General features: G+C 29.9%; 1 protein-coding gene and 1 non-coding gene across 2 annotated transcripts; one reads left to right on the top strand and one right to left on the bottom strand.

The window, feature by feature from the left end:
* Positions 1 to 2,566: 2,566 nt before the first annotated feature.
* LOC111628644 lies at positions 2,567 to 16,476 on the top strand. Its single transcript, XM_023372475.1, has 3 exons — positions 2,567 to 2,928; positions 11,112 to 11,308; positions 14,380 to 16,476. Exons 1-3 carry the CDS (start codon positions 2,871 to 2,873, stop codon positions 16,165 to 16,167), a joined length of 2,043 nt encoding a protein of 680 aa, XP_023228243.1. The 5' UTR covers positions 2,567 to 2,870; the 3' UTR covers positions 16,168 to 16,476.
* Positions 6,535 to 6,607, bottom strand: Trnar-ucu. The gene has a single exon. It is a non-coding gene; the product is annotated as a tRNA-Arg (tRNA).
* Positions 16,477 to 19,984: the final 3,508 nt, after the last annotated feature.

Below are 19,984 nucleotides of genomic sequence, written 5' to 3' on the forward strand. Positions count from 1 at the left end.
ATGCCTTTTATTTTGTTTTTATAATACATAGATCAATAAGCATATATTGACCATAATAGAAAGAAAATATTAGCAATGTTATGTTTATCATCAAGAATGGCTTTAGTGACATTGAGTGGATGTAGGATGCATGCAACAAGTGAAATGAAAAATAAGGGAACTATTTTTTCCTCCTTCCTGAATCTTCCTCCTGATCATATAACTTTTTAAATAATTTGTTTTGGAATATTTTATTTGGCATTTCTTGTATTTTTTCTTATAAGAATTTAAGCATATCTTGCAACATAATACATTAAGTAATGGGAATATAAGCACTTATGAATCTAAATGTCCCCTACTGGCCTTATATAATCATTACAAGAGATTTCAACCCACCAGTTCTACTAAACCATGTTTAACTATTCTCTTCTCTGTATGCAAGGCAAGTGATTGGTCTGCCACTCTTTTGTTGAATGACTTTAAAGTTGCATATTTTAACCTATTCATAATTTTGTGGAACGAATTGGCTGCACTTGCTCATAATACAAAAATGCTATTCTGCTACCTTTGTGTTATCCTACAGACTTCACTGTTTTATTTGTAAACACGGAATCTGCCTGTATAAAAATATCTACTATTTTGTATCTATTAAATGAAGCAAATAAATTGTGTCTAACATTACTTAATATTCTATATTGAATTTTTACTTTCAAATACAGTAATTTTTGTGCAAATTTCAATGATGCAAAAGTATAGGCCTGTTTATATTCTTCATATAAAAGTGCTTAGTAAAACAATTATAAGTGGTTTTTTTTTTTAATGAGAACACTTGCATTTAGCTTTACCTGATAGTTAAATATTGTTTTCTAGAAATATGATTTTGTTTTCTCTTAAAAAACTCTTCTCTTATCACTTTCTAAACACTATATTCAGGGGTGGATCTAGGTTTTTGGGGCGTAGGGCTTATTGAAGTCCACTGGGTCCCATTTTTTGTTAATACAAATAATACTACAAATTATCATTATTATTATAGTATTAATATTAACTATTTTTTACTCTATGATAAGTGCTCATTGTTAATGAAAAAGTATTAAAAATGTATAAGGGCCCACAAAAATTGAATTATTAAGGGCCTATGGTTTAAGCCCTATCAGTCCGTATGTAGATCCGTTCCTGACTATATTTTAGTAATAGAAATTATAGAAACTACTTGAGAACCATTAGTTGATTTTAATGATTGAAAATTAGATAACAATATTGATGTTCATTTCTTAATTGTAACAGGAGTAAATTAATGTTATAACAGATTATTATTAAATGGAAATACAGTGTTATGATAGAATTTTGATAGACTATCACAATTACAATATAATTATATTGTGGATACAATGTATTCGGAGGGATAACCATAAAGCAGTGGCGTGCTGTCATTGGAAGCAGTGGAAGCAGAAGCACCATTAGAAAATACAAGGAAAGCCTTGTATTTTCTAAAAAATACATATTGCGCGATTATTTTTATATGTTAACGTATTTTGGATTAATTAAAATTAATATTTTATAATAACCGCATTATGTATCTTATTACAAATTTCTATACTACATGTGAGAAAAACGATAAGATTGCTATTGTATACTGTATTCGAATATAAATTCGTATAGGCATATTCCCAACGGAAGCTCTGTATTGTCGAATATGGGACAGCTTCCAGGGCGAAAATATTTGAACGGTGTAGAGCAGCCAGATTATAGGCATTCGCGCATGCGCTTTACAGAGCACCAACCTCAGGCGGTTTAGCTGGTGGAAGCTAAATACAACGGCGACAACGCTTCCAATGATTCTATCCAGGACCGGTTCTGGGCTGTTAGCCGCCTGCCTGCTATATGCCTGCTTTGGCCGAACTCGCCCCATTATGTGAATCGCGAGTAGATTTATAACTTACCAGTAAACTCCTATCGGTTGGGTTATGTTTTTATGATAATTCTATATAGTTGACAGTTTTAAAAAATTCCATTAAAATATTTGATATATTTATTCTGCTCTCCCATTTTGTATTACAGATTTCAATGTTAAACTAGTGATATTACGATTTAGTATGTCCCTTCTATAAGGAGATGCAGAAAAAAACGTTTACAATTCTTGTACAATGTTAAAAAAAATTAACTGTTACTTTGGCAGCATCATTTACAACTAAATTTAATGAATGAGACGCACAAGGTACAAAAAAGCTCTAGAATTTATATTCCTTAAATTTACGATTTATATATCTGTTGTCATAAAAATTTGTCTTTCCACTTCTTTCCCAAGACTACAAATATTCAAGTTCAAAGCAACCAGTTTCAACTTATTTCTACTTAACAAGTAGTTAAATGATTAAGCGATTAGGGAATTGGGGACATAAATAAACCCTGCTGAAAGAGCCGGAATTTTACTTAAACGAAAGCTTAACTGAACCAATCTCTAGCCGAGTACAGTGGGACTGATTTCTTCGTAATATTAGATGTAATAAAGACAGAAATTTTTCCAGTTTAATGAGAGTGACTGAAAAATTGTAAATTTTGGAAATTTCCGTGGACACCACTTGGTCGTAAAACGAATTAGTGAAAAAACAAATGGCGGACAATCTATTAACATTAGTAAATAATATAAAATGAATTGAAAATTATAACAAGATAATTACGGCTAATAAACAGACGTCCCCATCTTACCGCATGGCCCCATCTTGCACTACCTTCCCCTATAATTTAGAATTAAAATTTTTAATAATAACAATACAATTGTTTACGACAATCTTTCTTTCTGATTATTACATCGTGGAGATGCAGATGAATTAAGTATGATCATTTGAGGAAATGATCCCCGATATCCATCGTCAATATTTAAGTTTCAATTGATGGCTTCTTTAGAACGATATAATTCACATTCAGAAAATGAGGTTTCCATAGATCCCGGTAAGAAAAATATATTCGAATTCTAATAATTGCATAAATTAGGAGAAAAATATCGAAATGATAATCATTAATTACATTCTTATATAATTAATAACGGAGATATTCAATAAAGCTGAGAGTAATTTATAAATTCTTTTGATTCATAAATTTAATCAAGATTTTAGTACTGTATGTTTGAATTTTAATTGTTTTTCTAAAAGAAGCCGATGATAATCTTAATAAGGTGTAATGTTGACAATCATCGTCAGTAATAAAACTGACAATAAAACACCGTTCGAGAGGACCGTTTAGATATTTATTGTCTTGAACATATTTGATTGAGTCTTTAGTTGACGTGAGATTCTAACATGTTAAGGTTACCTACCTGTTCAAAATTGCGGATTATAGGTCGACTAGCATGGACGAAAGGTGAAAAATGATATCTCAATCCGTACAACTTCGATACCGGTACTAAATTAGTGGATAATCTAGATAGAATTCGAACCCGTAATCCCAGAGCATGCCTAACGACCAGTAGAAACAGATAAAATCAATAAACTCTCGTGGTTGGTCTTGGGTTCGCGCGTGATAACAGGTTGCCACGTAAAGTTTTGAGTTTTCTTTACGTGTTCTTAATAGTGGCCAGTTTTCAATAGAAAATTCTCCGGGGTGGCACTCCTTTGATAGACACCTTTTTTCTTCAAACCAAACCATTTGAAGTGCTTATTTTGAAAATAAGCACTTCAAATGTCTCTTGTCTCTTGTCCACTCGGCAAATAATTTAAAATAAAATATTGTATCACAACTCTATTTATCATAGGAATAACTCGTATTCTTATTCTTGAGACCGATAACAGTTTTTTCCCCTATTATGATTTTCATTGTCTTAAGCAACATTACAAAATATTCTGGACAAAGGATGATTTGACATTAAAAATGGAGACAAAGGGCAAAGCAAAGCAAAGCAAAAGGGCGAGGAGTTTGATGATTGAAAATTGCGACCCAATGTTTTTTAACTTCAGACTTATAAATTCCCACTGGCGTTCGTCTTGTATGTCTGCCTATCCTTCCTGAATTTCGAGAATGGAGTTAGACTGATGAAGGACGAGACCCGATATGGAAAACTTTGGGGCAGGAGGTTCCGATTATATACGAACTTCTGATTTGGACCGGAAATGACCTTATTTGAATTCAAAAATTTTCTTCGGAACGGAGTTAAATAGTCACCGACGTGACTTTCTTGTTAACAGGAAAAGTGTGATGTACAGGGACAAGACACAATTAAATTCGAGAGCATTGTGACGATGTCACAATAAATAATTGTTCGTTTATATTGTATTTTATAATGGAAGATTGCTCTAAACAGTCTAAAGTCTATGAGAAAGTTGTACACATTTTTGTGAATTTGAAATAGAAATTGCTTAATGAGGAGAAATCCATTTCATTTTGCTACATAACGTTTACAATAACATTTTAATTAAAATGACAGACGGTATTTTTACAATTTTTACAATGAAGGAATTGAATACGACTTAATTTCTTCTAGATTTTTTAAAATAATATTTTAGTTTACATCGAAGAAATAACGTTATAAAATTGTATTTATTCTAAATATACATAAATTATTTTGAAATGACTTGTTTATAGAATAATAAGATTATCAAAAAGAGAACAATTGTTTGCGTTTTCAGATTACAGATTTAGAATAAAACACAATTTCTTCTAGATTTTTTAAAATAATATTTTAGTTTACATCGAAGAAATAACGTTATAAAATTGTATTTATTCTAAATATACATAAATTATTTTGAAATGACTTGTTTATAGAATAATAAGATTATCAAAAAGAGAACAATTGTTTGCGTTTTCAGATTACAGATTTAGAATAAAACACAATTTTACTGAAATCTCACAAAAATAAATAATTATATCATTAAATAAATAAATTTATATAAATGAAACACAGATCGGTTGATAAATCAGATCTTCCTTTTTATAAAATTGCTTTGAATTGAAAATAGGATATTGTGATCAGTTTTAAAAGAAATAAAAATTATTTATTTTAATTAAATATATTCATTTTTTACAGGATCGCCATTTAGAGTGACGCCCTTTCCTAAACGTTCAATTTATTTTAGTATTCGATAGAGTAGCAGATTACCCAATAGACATGCGCCTAGGGCCTCGTCTTCTCGAGAGGCCTCAAATATTACATAGTAAAAAGATAATATATCTCTAAAAATTTAATGAGCGTTTAAAAAGTGTATATTTTTCACCCCGGCAAGAACAGCGACATGACTCATAAATTGACGATTTTAATCTCTTTTTAATATGAAACACACTTTTACATTAAGGGTCTTATAACAGAATTGCGCCCAGGGCCTCAAAGGAACATAATCCGCTACTGATTCTATAAAAGTAAAAACTTTCAAATCCTTTATCATCTATTCCCGTAGTGCAGGTGAACTTCGTCCTTTGATTGACCTTTCGATACCACCTTTAAATTTGGGAACAATCGGAAGTTAGACAGTGCTAAATCTGGTCTGTAAGAAGGGTGTGGACTAATCTGTAAATTTGATTTCTTAAGCATTTTCGTTGTTTCCTTGCTTCAGCGCGGTCTTTATGTTATCACGTTACAAGAAAAAGACTGTTCTTATTTATATTCATACACTCATCGTCATGAAGTGTCTGCAATGCTTCCAATGCTAAAATTTGGTCATCAATCGCTACTTTTCACGGAATGATGAAGACGAGTTCGTGTTTAAGCTTGATTGTTACGTAGCGACTCAGCAAAACAAACAGACTGCTACATCAGTAATAAATGTGGTGATTAATGCAGCGGTCGCCAATACAAGAAATCTGAATTTGCAATTTCTTGGATTGACATTTTAAATACTAATATTGCTCATTCTACAGTATTGAAATAGGTGTTTGAATAGTAGGCAATAGGAAAACTACGAGATACTGTCTCAAGCTCATAACTACTAAAGTCCTTAATAAAAAATAACTGTGGAAATCATTTGTTAATAATAAATTATAATCAAATGATATTAATTAATGTTAGTTGATAGGAATGATTTTGAATGACAAGTCATCAGCAATTATTCAATTTATATAAGAAAATCATAAATAGTGGAAATTTTATGAATTCTTATTAAATTGTAAATGGGCTACATATTCCAATTGGCATTAACATTAAGCCATGGTTAATGACATCAACTGATATCAATATTGATGGCATTGAGTCTAATTTGGTCATTTAAACTACCCAAAAAACTATTTTAGAAATGATAGGTCTATCTTTTGAAAACGATGATATATTTTACTAGAAATTGAATGATTATTGTAAACAAAGAGATTTAAAAGTCTCTAGGTTATATAGAAGAGACACGTATATGTGTACACGCGCAAGGCAACATCAGACATGTAATGGTGTTTTTCATGTATTTATATGTGCATTTAATTAAATAACACTTGCATAGATTACATTGCGTGACTTGTGACTGCATAATAAGGTGAGCTGTCGATCTTTATGTAGAGAGAATTTTGAATCACCCTCTAGTTTCAGCGAATCTGTAAAATGAGACAACTAAAATGCAAAACTGTATAAAAAAGATACGTAGCATACATCCCTGCCGGGACTCGAACCCGGGACCTTTGGATTAGAAGTCCAACGCGCTATCCACTGCGCTACAGGGACACACGAACAACTTTTTTTTTCTAAAAAATAAATTGACTTAATAACATTTTGTACGACATTTATATAAATACCTGTATTATGGTTTGTATAGAAGTATGCCAGGTTAGACGTATAGCCCGCAATATAAGAATTAGTACTCCTTATCATAGCACACCTATATCCTTGAATATCGAGAATAGAATAATGATAAGTAGTTAGCAATAGAATATTCATAAATTTTTGAGGAAAGAAAGAAAACAATATGCCTTACAAAAATTTTATTACCCGAAGTACTAGATTTTACTCGGAAAAACTCTCAGAAGGGGAGTGTAACTGCACCCTGCGTACCCCTCCTAAATTCACCCCAGATAGTTAGCATAACATTATGCTTTTAATCCGCGAATATAGTTGATGTCAAATTATCATTCTGGTAGGAGTATGTTGAGCGTAAAGAAATAAAAAATTTTTGCAATACTTTCTGTAAAAATTAAGTTACTTTTATTTTCGTTACAAGTTGCAAAATCCTTCAATTACTCTGGAAATGAAAGTACGTTTTTTCTAAACAGAAATAGTATTGGTCCGGTTCCTACGTTACAGTACAAAAACTGCAAGTTATAAACTATATTGACGGTCTACATTTAGGTGTACAGAAGGTCGATCGCTTTGCATAATGCCAATTTGTATATTACCCATAGTTCCAGTTGTAGGAAGTAAAATAAAAGCAACTGGCCCACGTGCTACTGTATATTCTGAGTTTTACTTTCGATAAGTAAGGTTAATCTATCGCAAATATGCCACCTAAAATTTTAGACTTTTGGACAGGTTATGTAACTACTCTTTCCGAAGCAAAATATTTGCAAACTCAAATTATTAAAATGTGCAAAAATTGTGGTTTTAACGTTTCACGATATGGGATACAGTCAGTTCTGAAAAGAAATGATTAGCAAGAGCAAGGACCGTCGTCAAATGTTTCAATTTGGCTCAGAAAAAGGAATGCCCCAAGCCGCACACCCGTACCATAATATTAAAAGTAACTTGCATAACAATAACACAAGACACGATCTAGATCGTCTTTTGTGTTATTGTTATGTAAATTACTTTTAATGTTATAATAAACGGTTATTGTAAGACACTTGTCATCTTTGCCTCTGCCGCCACCACCCACATACGATCAGTCCCTAGGTTTTATCTGACGCGCAATTAACTTATTGCCCCTAAAAGTCGGCACCTTACATTAGCCCCTTGATATCCAAGCAATTGGGTTTATCATTTTAAAATAAAAATAAATATAATTCCGCACATCGCATAATTTTAATTAGGTAAGATTAAGTAAAATTAAGTTAAATTTCATTAGGGTATATTCAAGCGGATTTACTGTATACTATGATGTGAAAAGTCTAAGTGTAATCAAAATCTACTCGGTTATTAAAAAGATGTAAACTTCATTTTTATTTTGACATGGAAGATGTATCACTAAGAGAAAGAAAAAACAGATTCTGTAGAAAAAAATATTTTTTATTTCTGTATGGAAAGTATAATGTGAACTTATTCTCGAAATTTACATAAACATTTTTATTTTGTACTAGCAGACCCCGCCACGCGTTGTTGTGGCTCAAAATGTATCTATTATAAATGTATAACACTTCCCCCGTGTGGGTGGGGGAATTTTTCGAAAAATTTCTTCTTAGTGTACATTCTCTTGGCGTACCCTATTAAAACGCAATCAAAACGCAAAAACCCGCATCTAAAATAGTATAATAGAAGCCAAGTTCTTCAAGGTAAGCCTTAATCCTGTCTCTCTCCCCCACGGGGGAAATATTGAAAAATCCCTTTTTAATGTATATTCTGTTGACATACCCTATTAAAATGCAATCAAAAACGCAAAAAACCGCATTTAAAATAGTAGAAATAGAAGCAGAGTTCTTTACGGTAAGCCTTAATCCTATTCATTTCCCCCAGTGGAAGGAATTTCGACACGTATATTATATAAAAACACGTGCGTATTCGAATTGTGTGAAAATTTCAAAGGAATTGATAGGAACAAACGAACATTACATTTTTATTTATATAAATAGATAGAAGATGATCTGCTTAGTTCATCCTCACAGAAAAGCAAACTTAGAGTGTCATACTTGTAGCGCCATCTGTTGNTATAATAATTGATTGCTAGTGATATGATTTATTATCGATCTAAATTCTTTTACTTGGCTACAGCACATTTACTATGCTTAAAAATCCCACTTAAAACCAATATAAACATGGGATGATACAGCCAGTGTAGCACAACGATTGACAGCAGCGCCTCTTGCGGCAACCTCCAATATAGGGACAGAAAATAAGCTCGATTTCGACACTATATTTTCTAGCCACTGTAGTCCGAGTGCAAGTTACTCGCGCGCCGTCCTGGTGGAAAAAATTTACATAACACATAGGAGAAAAATGCGAAGGGTTTCTTCTCCATTTGAACCCTAAATTAAAGTGGAAAAAATGAGACATTCATTTATTCACTATTAGAGAAGATGCAAATGTTCTACTTTAATTATTGTTTACCTTCAATTGTAAATAGTATTTAAGTATTAAGTGTAAATAGTATCAAGTTTTTATAGTGTTTTCACAATAAAAAAATTTCACTCATTTAAAATTGGTAGCTGCAGATTTACTAATACTACACAAGCAAACATTATTTTATCTACATGTGGAAGAAGTGAAATGGGTAATCTACAGTTCAATATTTCAAAAATTTGAATTCTACCAATGGTTCTCTCAACGTGAATTCTTACACGAGCAATTTTCTATGTTTCGTCCATTTCGTTACCACTAAACTGCTTTTGATTTGGTTTTGAAAAAGGAGGCATAATTAAAATAGAATTTTTATTTTCGACAGCCAATTTAATTTCAGGAAACCTTCTATCAGCTATAACAATATCTCCCTTCTCCAGTTTTTGCATTCGTTACAGATTCGTTTATAACAATCATTTGTTATGAACGAATCTGTACCAACTAGAAAGAAAAGTTATAAGTCCTGATGGATCAATTCCAATTAAATATTTTATATTATAAGCAGATTTATAGTAACTTAATGTAACTTAACTTATATGTAACTTATTTTCCCAAGACAATTCATAAACTCTAACAGGACTGTTTGGAAGCATGTCTAAAAATAAATTGAAAAAATCGAATCCTACTGATATTAAGTCTTTTAAAGATTGATCGTCATCAAAATTTGCTACACCACTAAAATGACATGACCTATGATTTTCTCCATATTTTTTTGAAATCATTTTAACATGGGAAACTTGAAGTTTCAGAAACATTGTTACTAGTCATGCAAATAAAAATTCTTACATCTCCAAACTATTCGTTTGTAGTCTCTGTTTGAATTCCAAAGTCACGTTTTTTTTTCCTTAAGGACCAAAAAACTGTCTTCAATTGCTACATCAAAGTGTCTTTCTGCTTCTTCTTCAAATAAAACGTTCCTTCTGTTCATTAGGCGTTTATATCTCTTCATTGACTGTTCATGTCGATAATTTTCTTCATTGCTTCTTTTTTCAGGATAGATTGTTGAATTATAAATTGGACATCTTGGATCTTCACTTTTTTCCCCCATCTATAAAATGCATACTACATATCCGTGCTGATTTAGAGGGTGGCCACTGTGATCCGTTTTTACTAAATTTACAAGGATAGTTTTAGAAAATTATTCGTGTCAATTTTTTAAAAATTAACAATAAATTTTGTATTTCTTATTTTTTTCTTTTAGCAAAATTTATCCAAATTTGGCGCCTCTGTTTAAGGTGTGGACGTGCCTGAAAATCATAAAATGAAACTTTCGGCGTTACATGTTGAGTGTTTGCTAGTGTATTAGAACATCCAAACACACAACGATTTACATTTGATTTACCCATGTTTAATATTATAACTCAAATACAAATTAAAAAACAATAAGCGATTTACTGTACTAGCTATCGATTTCGAAATGTCTCAGATACAACGCATATGCATTCTTTAGAGAACTCCTATGTGTTATGTAAATATTTGCCACCAGGGCGCGCGCGAATACTTGCACTCGGACTCTATAGATATAGATATAGAAGTATAGATGCTGATAACATTTTATCAACAAATGGAAAATTATTTGAAGCAGTCTCTTACGAACCAACTTACACAGATTTACTTATAACGATTGAAATAAAGAAAGCATAATGTAAAAACACTAATCTATCACTGATAGGCTGATCAATCTTAACTGAACACGTAACAGGCATAAAAGAAACGTCCTCTTATTATCTTTAAGGCGAATATTTTTTTTAAAAATTGACCTTACAATTTTTAAATATTAAAAATAAATATTGTAATATATAATTTAGAAAAGTTTGTATAGTAAAATATAATCGTTAAGTTCATTATTGTAATACTGTATATCTTTTGAATTGTAGCGTATAAATATTATAATGACGATTCCTATAATTTTAGATTTATTTAATAAAATTTCATAAAAATTAAGCATAATTAATTTCTTGAATAGAAGAAAATTCTTTGATGAAACGATATTTAAAGAGAAAGCAGAAACTTCAAAAATCTTGTGCAAATGCCAAAATAAGAAACAAATATATTCCTCCGAAAAAGTTGATAAGTCATCAAAAAGTCGCTTTAAATTTATTAAAATGTTGCATAAACACTCGTCAAACTTTTCTATTTAAACATTTCACCAACGAAATTATTGTAAGTCGATTTTAATTTTGTATTTTCATTTCAAACTGAAATTTTAAAAGCTTAATTTAAAGTATATTTTAGTTAAATAAATTTGAAATTTTCGCTTTAATACAGTTTAAGACAGCACAAAATTTAATTTAAATTGAATCACCTTCAATTATTTGTAATGTCCTAACGATCCTTCGATTGAAAAAGTTCTAAACCAGAATGCAAATGAATGTTTTTACGATTAGCCCCAGATCCGGAATAAATTTAAAAGATGAATCGAAACAATGATTCTGATATATGTAACCATTAATATTCAATAATAATCGTAAATCAACGGTCGGATGGCCGAGACAAGGCGTCAGCCTAGAGGACCCGGAGTCGATCCGGGAAGCAACTTTCCAGGAACTTTTTAAGGACCTGGACCATCTGATCTGGATATATTGGGTCCCGCCCATTACCACCGAATATTCCGTTGCTACTTTGTAGGCCGGGCCGAACCCACAATGGGCTTGCTAAAAAAAAGGGGGGTCCTTTTAGTGCCATTAGAACGAAAAGAATTAAAAATTGGGAAAGTTAATCAGAATTTTTCATGAATTATTAATACTTTGAAAATTTATATCTGCCTATTGTAAAAGCGGGGATTAGTATAATTTTGGCACGATTGATATTCAATTTAGATTCTCTTTCTTCAGTGTAATAGATTTTATTTGGTCTTCACAGTTAAAATTATTATTTTGGACAATTTCACTACTCAAGATTCATGTTTTAATAAGCAGATTTTATATATGGTTAGGAAACCATGTTTAAGGTGTAGCTTTTAAAAAATTTTAGAGGAAATGAAATTCAGGTTTTTATTCTATAGCCTCTCTTCAATCAATCTTTTTTACAACATTTTATCCCTACGAACGCATTATAATTTACTTTTTGAAATGGCAATAACCTGCCGAAGACAAAATACAGTAATCCAAGAAAAGTGTAAACGATTATAAAATTGCACTATTATTGAACATTTAAATCAATATAATTAATTGTATGGATGTTATGCCAGGAATTGATCATAATTATCCTTAAAAATGAATTTCTATCACCAATCGTTCTGTCGTAAATATTTGTGCTAAAACAAATGGGTAAAAATTAAGAAAAATATCAATTAGATTGTCATTAAACCATATTAATAATGCTTTAAGATTAGTCTTTTTTTATTTAATTATACTTTAAAGACATTTTATATTAATTATATCACAATTCACATTCGTTACAAGCAACTTAATGTAGTAAATATTTATTTTTATTACCAGTTAATTTCTGTAGAATCGTCTTTAAGCGAGCCGTTGTAAAACGAGTCATTATATTTTCCATAAGTTCAATGCCAGAAATTGAGATTACGTTCCTACGGTTTAAAGTTTAAACTATGAGAAATTAATTTGCTTAGTACTGTAATATTACTTCTATGAGATGACAAAGATTATATTTGAATATGTACTTTGCAAGGGATAAAAAATAAATTTTCTCAATAGAAAATGAAATGATTAAAATTGTATTAAAAGTTAATTTAACAAAGAAAATATTTCAATAAATTAGAATATTTGCCTCTAATGACTTATTATAAAAATTGTACTGTATTTTAATTTTAACGATTGTTAATTTCTTATGTTCAAATTCAGTCAGACTTCAACATATATCTAATAATTGGCTTTAAGAGAATTGAAGCCATCATACATTCAACGCAGATAGAGAGGGGTTGTCTTCAAAATAGAATTTAAAAATTCTTTGCAAATTCTTTTATTTTAAAAACAAAGTTTATGCAGAATTAGAGCAACAATCCGGAAGCTGGATAGAAAAAAATTATCCAAAATGCTCTCTGGGTACATTTTATTCTTTGGATTTTTTAGAAATTTATTAATTAAACTTTTTGTAGAATGAAATTTGTATTTAAATTGGAGATTTTTATTTCTTTTTTTCAGTTTTTATTAATATATGAATGATTTATAATTTAATAAAACAAGATTATCTACGTATGATCCATGTAGACATAATAATGATTCTTGAGATTTTCCAATCTCGCTCCCTCATTACAAATCTATTCATTCCACTATTTCTCTGTAATATTTATTTTACGTTGGCATAAGTATTGTTGGATCATGAACCAATATCGTAAACGGATACTTTTTATATAAACAATTATTATTATTATTATTCATTTAAGTAAAATGGAAAACATTTCTTGGAAAACTGTAGATATTATCTGGATCTCATAAATGATATTCCCCTTTGAAGATTTAAATTATAAACATTTATAACTTAATTTCTGTTTGATTTTTTCCCTCTTAATAAAATTCTAGTTAAACTTAAAAATTAATTTAGAATAACATGTCCAGAATGAGATTTGAAGGGGAGACGAAGATGATTTTCCCTTCTACCGTTCATATTCCCTGGTTTGCGGAAATGGAAGTATTCCAATCGGAGGTAGCTTCTTTCCCCTATTATAAAAGTAATGTGTTATAAATTTTATTTTTATAAAACTACAAGTTTGATTTTACACAAACCGCAAAGATGATATATAATTGAAACTGTTTAATCATCATTTGTAACATCAAATTTTTTATAACATACACTACACGGAGTAAATACTGTAGGCAGACATTTTGTTTTGCTTTTCGATAGCACGTTTTTCTTTCGCTTAATGCTATAAGTATCCTACTTTAATGCAATATTTAAGAATGCTAAAGATGCCTATGTTTAGGATAAACCTACCTATATGATATCTTCCTAAACTAGAAACCTAGTCTGCTTTATAACTGGAAGATTTCTTTGAATAACATCGAGTTTTGATAGTGTTGCAGTTTACTAACTGCCTTGCCAAAAACTATACGAACTTGCAAAATTTGTTTTTTATCTTTATACTGTACGAGACAGTATGCTATAGTTAATACATTTAAATGAAAATAAATTTACGTAAATCATTTAAATTTAATTTAATATATTAATATAATCATTATTATTTATTTATTTTCTGAAATTTTTATATTTACTTTGTATTTATATGTCTATTTATTATCTATTTTATAATATATTTCTATCGTGTATTATAGGAAGATCGAGAGATAAGTGCAAAAAAGATCCAACATTGGTTTAAAAAATGCAGAATTTCTGTAAAAATCAATAATTTTCTTACTAAAATTCGAACAGTTATTAAGATACAGCAATGGCACAGAAGAAATCAAATATGCTCATTCTTTATTGATGAAATACAAATGAATCGATTTATATTAGAAAAGAAGAAGAAATTTTGGTTTTTTAGCATCAAACTGAAAACAGCAATATTGGAAAAATCAATATCAAAGACTCCACTTAGTGGAAATGGATTGAAAAGATCGGATGAAAGATCATCACAAATATTGGATATTAAAAAAGAAAATTCAAAATTCAACATGTTTTTTCAAGTCAAAAGAAAACATAAATCCGAATCTTCTTTAAATTTCAAATCCAATGTGAATAACTGTAATGGAATTTTGAGAACATTTTATGAAAAAATGAGAAGTAAAAATTTCGAAACGCCTTTGCATCAAAGTAACAAAGAATCAAAGGAAATATTAAGCATTATGGAATGTATTAAGAAATTAATAGCAATTATTGTCTTGCAAAAGTGGTATCGAAATATTAAGATGGAACAATATATTTATCATTATATTTTAATGTATCGAAACTCCCAAATGATACAAAAATGTTATAAAAGATATTTTGAAAGAAAGTGTAATATTTTATTTATAAAAAAAGTTATTAATTTAATCGAGGAATGGTATAAAAAACATATTTCTGTTAAGTTATATCAAAAATATGTTAAACAACTTGAATTTAGGAAAGAGCATTTTAAAAAGCAAAGAGCTATCAAATTAATTTCCGAATGGAATTACAGATATTTGCAGAACAGGAAACGAGAACAAAATATTAAGATCTTGTTTGAGAAAATTTGTAAAATTGAAACCATTCGAAAAATTTATTCTTCTTTTCTAATAGAAAAATGGTATTTGGAAGTGATGCAGTACAGAAAAGTAACTTCAAAAAGCAAGTGGTCTACACAAAGATTAGATTATTATACCGATATAATTGATTGTCGAGTGAAGTATAAAGCTATTGCTATCAGAAAGTGGTACATGTTGAATTATGTGCAAAATATATTTGCAGTTTTAAATATTCAACAATGGTACAAACGACAGATGCTAAGCTTAAAGCAAATTTCTTTGGTACAAATTTCAATTAGAAGAAAAATTTATTATAAAAGTCTGAAACTAGCTGTGATCAATATACATAAATGGCAAGAAAAAGAAATGCAACGTATTAAAAACAAAAATGTAATGAAGTTTCAAAGCGAATTGTGTCCAAGACTTGTGTATCTTGATTGGTTTAGGGAAACGAAAGAATTTCCTTTTTGTAAAACTTATTTTGATTTGATAAGAGAGAATGAATTGGTAAATAATGTAATCAACTCGAATTTTTCTGTTAAAATGCAAAATTATTGTAAATTAAGAATTGGTAAATATGGTCAAAAAAGTTCAGATCAGTTTCAATTACCAAATTATGAATTTCTTACAATGTATTCGTATAACCACGGAAAACTTGACGATAATGGTGAAACTTCTTCAAATATTATGAAATTCAAAGATGAAATTCTGTGTAAAAATACTGAATCAATCGGTATTTCATCTAAAATTATACAAAAATGGTATAAACGAGAACAGAAAATAGATCTTTTATTCCATTTCGTAGAACAAAACAAATGGATTTCGAAGATTATTAAATGGTACATAAATCAAAAATATATGAAGATTATCTGTACGTATCTTCAATTTATCTCTGCATCTTTGCATCTTCGAAAATGATGGCATTATCATTTGAGAAAATATGATTGAAATCTTGCAAATGCATTATAAGAAAAAAGTTGCAAACATTTTAAAAATAAAAATGATATCTTTTCGAATCAAAACTGTTGTTGATATAATGAAGAAAAATTACCATTCTTTAAATTAAAAAATTCAACTTAATCATTCTCACATAAATATAAAAAAATATTTTTATTCATTGATTGATACAGACTTTATCAATATAAGGTTTGTAATTTTATGAGTTTTTAACAAAGCAAATTAATAAAAATAAATTGACTATTAAAAATTATAACGAAGTTTTATCAATAAAGCCTATATTTTTTAATTTAATCTCTGACTCCGTTTCATCACTTAACATACAAGGTATGATATGTCTGTAAGTAAATAAAACAAACAATTAATTTATTTGTAGCAGCGCATAAATTACAAGAATTATATAAGTTATTGTATATCTTAACAAAATTTATTTCATCGTAATAATTTTAATTGTTACATATGAATAGAAATGAGAACAAATAAAAAGAACACAAGACAAACAGAATATGACAAGGAATAAAAGTATAATAAAAAATTTCATTGATATTAATATAAAAATAAATTAAGAATAAAAGTAAAAAAATAAAATAAAAATTTCATATAAATTCATTATTGAAGTTATTTATAAATAATGTTCGTACTTTGAAATTCAAGCGCAACAAAACGAAATTGTGATACTTTTAATTGTGACATTAAGTGTGAGTTTTAAATATGAGATTAATTACAGAATTTGACAAGTATGCATATTACTATTCTTTAGCTCCGTAAGAATCCGCGGGTTTTAGAATCGAGCCTCTGATCAGAAGTGACTTGCCAAAACTTAGCGATCAATGGCTGATGCTCATTGGTTGATTCTTTCAATAGACAAAGTATAGTTTAATTTCATTTCATTTTATTTATTAAGAGTATTTTAATATGAAGCATGCAGCTTTTATTTAATTTTTTATGCCATTTCGGTTATCGAATTATACTTTGTTTCAATAAATAATTTGATATTGGTCTTGTAACTCTTGTTCCGAAATACAGTAAGACCCTGCTTAACGCTGATTCGATATAACGCGATTTACTCGAAGCCTAAACATTGTTAACAAACCTCAAAATTTACGCTGATTTAAATTATCGCGCCATTTCATTGATTCGTATATAATACGATTATTCCCAAACACAAACCAATTAGCAAAAGGTGGCAATTCGTTGTAGCGCTGTTCTTTCCTTAAATCTATTACAGTGGCTAGAAAATATAGTGTCGAAATCGAACTTATTTTCTGTCCCTATATTGGAGGTTGCCGCAAGAGGCGCTGCTGTCAAACGTTGTGCTACACTGGCTGTATCATCCTATGTTTATATTGGTTTTAAGTGAGATTTTTAAGCATAGTAAATGTGCTGTAGCCAAGTAAAAGAATTTAGATCGATAATAAATCATATCACTAGCAATCAATTATTATATAGTATTACTTTATTAACATTTATGAAGGAATTCATTTTATTAAAGCTAATTAAGATTCTTATTAAATCAAATAGCCTACACTGTATTGTCTATTTTTACATTACAGCTGTTGAGTGCTGTACAAACAAGTATTATTTAGAGTACAAGAGTAATCTACTCTTGTTATTACCTTATTAACAACAAGGTTTATTCATATTTACTAAAAAAATACAGAATTTATCATATTTTTAATAATAAAATGTAAGTTTTATATGGCTTTGTGAACCTCTTCCACTGTGAGGGCCTAAAATAGAATTTATTAAGCAAATGCCATCAGTTACATAATACTGTATACTGTTCACAGTATTATGTGACATAGTATAAAGCAATATTAAAATTACAATTAAATTCTACACAGTATATAAAATATAAAGGCAGAATGTTACTTTATTGTCCCAATATAAAATTACAAAATTAAGTATGTACAAATAAACGATTATTAGTCTACTGCCAAGTACCCATGCATATACACTTTATATTTGAAAAATCTCTCTTAAAAAATTACAGATTAATATGCATGTAGATTTCTCACCCTTTTCGACAAAAATAAAAGAATTAAAAATTACAGTAGAGTAATATCTATAAATTAGAAATACACAAGTCAGTAAAGTTTCTGTTCAGCCATTTCCTAAGGATTTATTCACTTTACAAGCACAAATTTAATCGCTTTCGATGTTCTTGTAAGAAAGGATATCACGTAGCCAAAGCGAAAGTAGCACTACGATTGACATCAGCGCCATCTTGTCTGTGACGTCATTAACCTCGCTGTATGGACCGAACGGTTATAATGGAGGAATATAAGCGCTTTCGACACTATATTTTCTAGCCACTGTAAATCTATGTTTATTTGGTGCAATTTTGGAAAAAAATATAACATCATGGATGCCATAAGCAATATCGACTTGGCTTGAAAGAATTAACTGATAAATGCATGAATGGAGTGTGGAAGAAGGTATGGCTGAAGGTATCCAAGATTTCTCAACGAGAAGAGCCTATCGCTGTATCGTTAGGTTGACTAAATTGTCAACCTAACGATACAGCAATACAGCAGGACTAGGAAATGTAGACGAGCAGGATATTGAGGAGTTACTGCAGGTTTCTGGTGAGAGCCTTACCTACAACGACCTTCAAGAACTAGCAGAACGTAGAACTGGAAAATAGTGTTTCTGAAAACAAAGAATCCAAAAAATTTCTCTACAGATTTCCTGAATAAAAGTTTGGTAATGATAACCTAAATTGATAATCGTTGATCAAATTGTAGCGAAAGATCCAGATTTTGAAAGGAGTGCAAAAGCAAGACGAGGCGTTTTGGATTCGATCTTCTGATACCTACATTGCTTAAGAAAAGGAAAAAAGCGACAAATGAAACTACACGACTTTATCGCAAAAATCAAGAATTTTAGAAAAGCCAGGACCCTCATCACAAAAAATGAACTTTACATTTCTGTGTGCATATGTTTATGTGTTATTTAACATATATTATTATGCAAATTAATATAATAATAACTTAAAATTGAAGTAAATTTTGTTTATTTTTGATCGCGTGTTCCCCTTTCCTTATTTACTCTATGTTAAAAAGATCTGGTTTAACGTTGTTTCGTTTAGCGCTTTGTCGTCTAGGAACGCATCCCCACGTTAAGCGGGGTCTTACTGTATAACACTGTGAATGAATTAACTAGCATAACAAGTTACTTATTGGATCGAACGTTTTCGACCTACTCTGCGGCCATCTACAGTGCGCATCGTAATTCGAATTTAATTCATTCCAGAGATCGTTCGAAGTTCGAATCAATTTTCTCCATAGAAATAATGGAAAATGAATTAAACTGTTCCCAGACCCTAAACAATATCCCTTTCGATAAACTTAAACAGCAAATACGCATAATTTAACGGAAATGGGCAATTATTTATTGTGACATTGTCATTGGACTACAATTTTTAATCATATTTTTAATTTATTTCATTTAAAATATATGTTTTCTACCTCAAATTAGTAGTGGCTTGCCCCTGTACAGTACTGTATACATATACTTTAACAATAGTCATGCCGGTCATATATTAACACAGGCATGGCCAACATACAGCACGCGGGCCGGATCCGGCCCGTCTAATGAATTTATGTGGCCCGCGATTAATCTTTCAATATTAGCTACTGAAGTCCAAATAGCTCGATGAAAAATTCTGACGCCTAAAAAGAAAGAAAAAAGATCAACAACCCACTGTGCGTTTAGAGTTAACCCTCCATTACAAATCTCGTAAGTACAGCGTAGAATGTTGATAAAGCATGATAAT

The sequence above is a fragment of the Centruroides sculpturatus genome, unplaced genomic scaffold (assembly GCF_000671375.1).
Source record: "Centruroides sculpturatus isolate CEXI.00-Female unplaced genomic scaffold, Cexi_2.0 scaffold419, whole genome shotgun sequence".
Classification (NCBI taxonomy): Eukaryota; Metazoa; Arthropoda; class Arachnida; order Scorpiones; family Buthidae; genus Centruroides; species Centruroides sculpturatus.

Bases quoted from the DNA above. Each gene is read 5' to 3' on its own strand.
- LOC111628644 (XM_023372475.1), top strand. From the start codon at position 2,871: ATGGCTTCTTTAGAACGATATAATTCACATTCAGAAAATGAGGTTTCC. The intron at 2,929-11,111 runs GTAAGAAAAATA...TTTCTTGAATAG, and splicing joins TGAGGTTTCCATAGATCCCG to AAGAAAATTCTTTGATGAAA. The intron at 11,309-14,379 runs GTAAGTCGATTT...CGTGTATTATAG, and splicing joins ATTTCACCAACGAAATTATT to GAAGATCGAGAGATAAGTGC.